At 35.4% G+C, this 2,637-nt stretch overlaps 2 protein-coding genes across 2 annotated transcripts in view; both read left to right on the top strand.

The window, feature by feature from the left end:
• LOC108754696 (arylphorin subunit alpha-like) overlaps positions 1-1,921 on the top strand; it is a 3,487-nt gene extending 1,566 nt beyond the window's left edge. The window contains exons 4-6 of the mRNA XM_018497194.1: positions 486-802; positions 914-1,263; positions 1,382-1,921. Coding sequence (XP_018352696.1) covers positions 486-802; positions 914-1,263; positions 1,382-1,788 — 1,074 coding nt within the window. The 3' untranslated portion in view covers positions 1,789-1,921. The remainder of the gene's footprint in view (positions 1-485; positions 803-913; positions 1,264-1,381) is intronic.
• A 290-nt stretch (positions 1,922-2,211) lies between these two features.
• The window catches only part of LOC108754701, a 6,537-nt gene continuing 6,111 nt past the window's right edge, over positions 2,212-2,637 (top strand). The window contains exon 1 of the mRNA XM_018497200.1: positions 2,212-2,583. Within this exon, the coding sequence (XP_018352702.1) occupies positions 2,563-2,583 (21 nt within the window). The 5' untranslated portion in view covers positions 2,212-2,562. The remainder of the gene's footprint in view (positions 2,584-2,637) is intronic.

Raw genomic sequence — 2,637 nt, 5'->3', positions numbered from 1 at the left:
TGTATTTGTGTTGAAAACGATCCACTCACGTTCTGTATTAATAGTTTCTGTTGAATTTTTTAACATATTTCACAGTGTTAATTTAACATATCATAAATGTTAATTTTCTGAAGAAAAAAAAATGTTCCCTCGGTTTTTTTACAAACTGCATCGATATTATCTTTCTTCGTATTTATTCTCTTACATAATATTTGTGTTATCTTCTAACATATTCACCTTGTGTAAAATTAACTCAAAAATTTGTGGACCGTTTGGGACATGCGATTTATGTTAAATTCAACACATTTTTTCCAGCTGTGGAAAAGTAGGATAAATATTTTATATCGTAATACATACAATATCTAAACACACATATCTCGTTAGTCTTATAGACAGGAAAAATGCTTATTAAAGTCGCTCATTTTTTATTTTTCTCATTTTTTATCATCCAATATACGATTGTTATGGGTACGTGAACATTAATTAATCTGTTGCCGCGCTTTTAGGACATAGAAGACATGGAATCTCGAATATCGGCAGCCATTGACTCAGGATTTATCATAGACACAACTGGTAAAATGATCAACATCTACACAGACGAGGGTCTCGACATTCTTGGTAATATTATCGAGGGCAACATGGATTCCTGTAATCTCAATTTTTACGGCAGCATCGATCTACTTGCGAGAAAAATCTTGGGATGCAACTTCGAACCGTCAACCTCGTATCAGATTGTACCTAGTGCCCTCGAGTTTCACAGCACGTCCATGAGAGATCCTGCAATCTATCGTTTTTACAAAAGAATAGTAAAATACTATGCCAGGTATTATCTAAAAGACCTAAAAGTTAAATTCTCTGCAAGTGTGTTTTAAATAGTTTACATTTTTTTAAATGATGACCTCTTTTCAACAATACAAATATGATTTTTGTTTAGGTACAAAATGCATCAGAAACCATACAACAAGAACGAAATTATTTATCCCGAATTGAAGATCGAGTCCTTTGTCGTAGATAAATTAACTACCTATTTTAATCAGTTTGATACTTCGATCAACAACGGTTTGACAATGGATGATGCAAAGGAAGCGGAAAATATGTTGATCAAAATTCGTCAGTATCGTCTGAATCACAATCCATTTAGCTTCCATCTCGCTATCAAGGCCGAGAAATCTATGAAAGCCGCGATACACATTTTCCTCGGACCAAAGTACATTTATCACAAACCGATTGATTTCGCTGAATACGCAATGTACTTTTATGAAATGGACAACTGGGTAGTCGACCGTTAGTATTTCGATTTAATGTCTTATTATACATGCATATATGTACAATCGTACTTGATTGTACAAATAGATATATGGGGGAAAAAGACTCTAATTTAATTCTCTACGTTGCATTGCAGTAAACGCCGGTATGAATAAGATTGTCCGAAATAGTCAAGACTGCTTCTTCACCGTACCCGATCCAGAACCGATCGAAATGCTATACAAGAAGGTGCTTAAGGCTTTGGATGGTTCCGATGAATTCTCGTACGCGGAAAGAGTCTACGGATTCCCCCAGCGTCTGCTCTTGCCCAAGGGCAAGAAAAATGGTATGCCATTCCAGATGTTCGTATACATCAATCCGATCGAGGGAGAACTGATTCCTACTATGTCCCGCGTCTTTGGTGGCTACAAATTTGATAATAAGTCACACGGATTCCCCTTGGATAGACCTGTTTCCAATTTCCGCTACGATGGATCGAACATGATGTTGAAAGACATTATGATCTATCACAAGGACGAGATGGAGATGAATATGACTTATTGATCGTTATTTAAGCTTTAAGTCTGTCATCATTTGATTCAATTATACTGCAATCAATCGTGCTTCTAAATGTATCAAAATGAAATACAATACGTTTTAGGTCTTTTACAATAAAAATTTTTTTATGAATCGCAAACACACGTATTAATATATTAATACTGTCCACACAATTCTAAATAAAAAAATGTTCGTACTTGTAATTAATTCATGGCGATTACTCTAAGAATTCTGCGATAGATTTTTGGTTTCATTGACAACTTATGCTCTGATGAAAAAGAGTTAATTATTTTAATAAATAGAAAATAGAAATTGCTCTTTAAATAATAATAAAATTCTTTGTTTACAGAATGAGCGATGTTTTCACACAGATATCAATAATTTCCTTCTTCAAAGAAAATCTCTTATAAAAAATATATTGTACACTTTTATCTTATTTTTTTTCCACGGATTATTTCCGTTAGCTATAGACCGCGATTTTGGCCGTACCCTATTATAATTCGTGGTCTTTAACGGGTTGAATACCAAAGTCCAGTACCTCCGTGTACATTCCTCTGTATGACACAACGGTCAAATACATGGCCGAGGTGAAGGTAAGCGGCCCCTTAAGCGGCGCAGTGCCGCGGTGAAGAGTAAAATTCAGTTTTGCTATGACCGTTGGCTGGTAGACAGGTCCGACCGGCTCGCGAAATAGTCTCGAGAAAACTCATCTTGACAGCCGCGGCTATTCTAAAACGGAAATTTCTTCCTTCCTTGGTCCTTATAGTGAATTAACACGTCATGGAATTTCGTACGTTTGTTGTAAGTTGCGAACATTATTTTTATCATTCACTGTTTAAGACATGAGCAACAAAC

Source organism: Trachymyrmex septentrionalis, unplaced genomic scaffold (genome assembly GCF_001594115.1).
Source record: "Trachymyrmex septentrionalis isolate Tsep2-gDNA-1 unplaced genomic scaffold, Tsep1.0 scaffold80, whole genome shotgun sequence".
Classification (NCBI taxonomy): domain Eukaryota; kingdom Metazoa; phylum Arthropoda; class Insecta; order Hymenoptera; family Formicidae; genus Trachymyrmex; species Trachymyrmex septentrionalis.
This window is presented reverse-complemented; position numbering and strand designations above follow the sequence as displayed.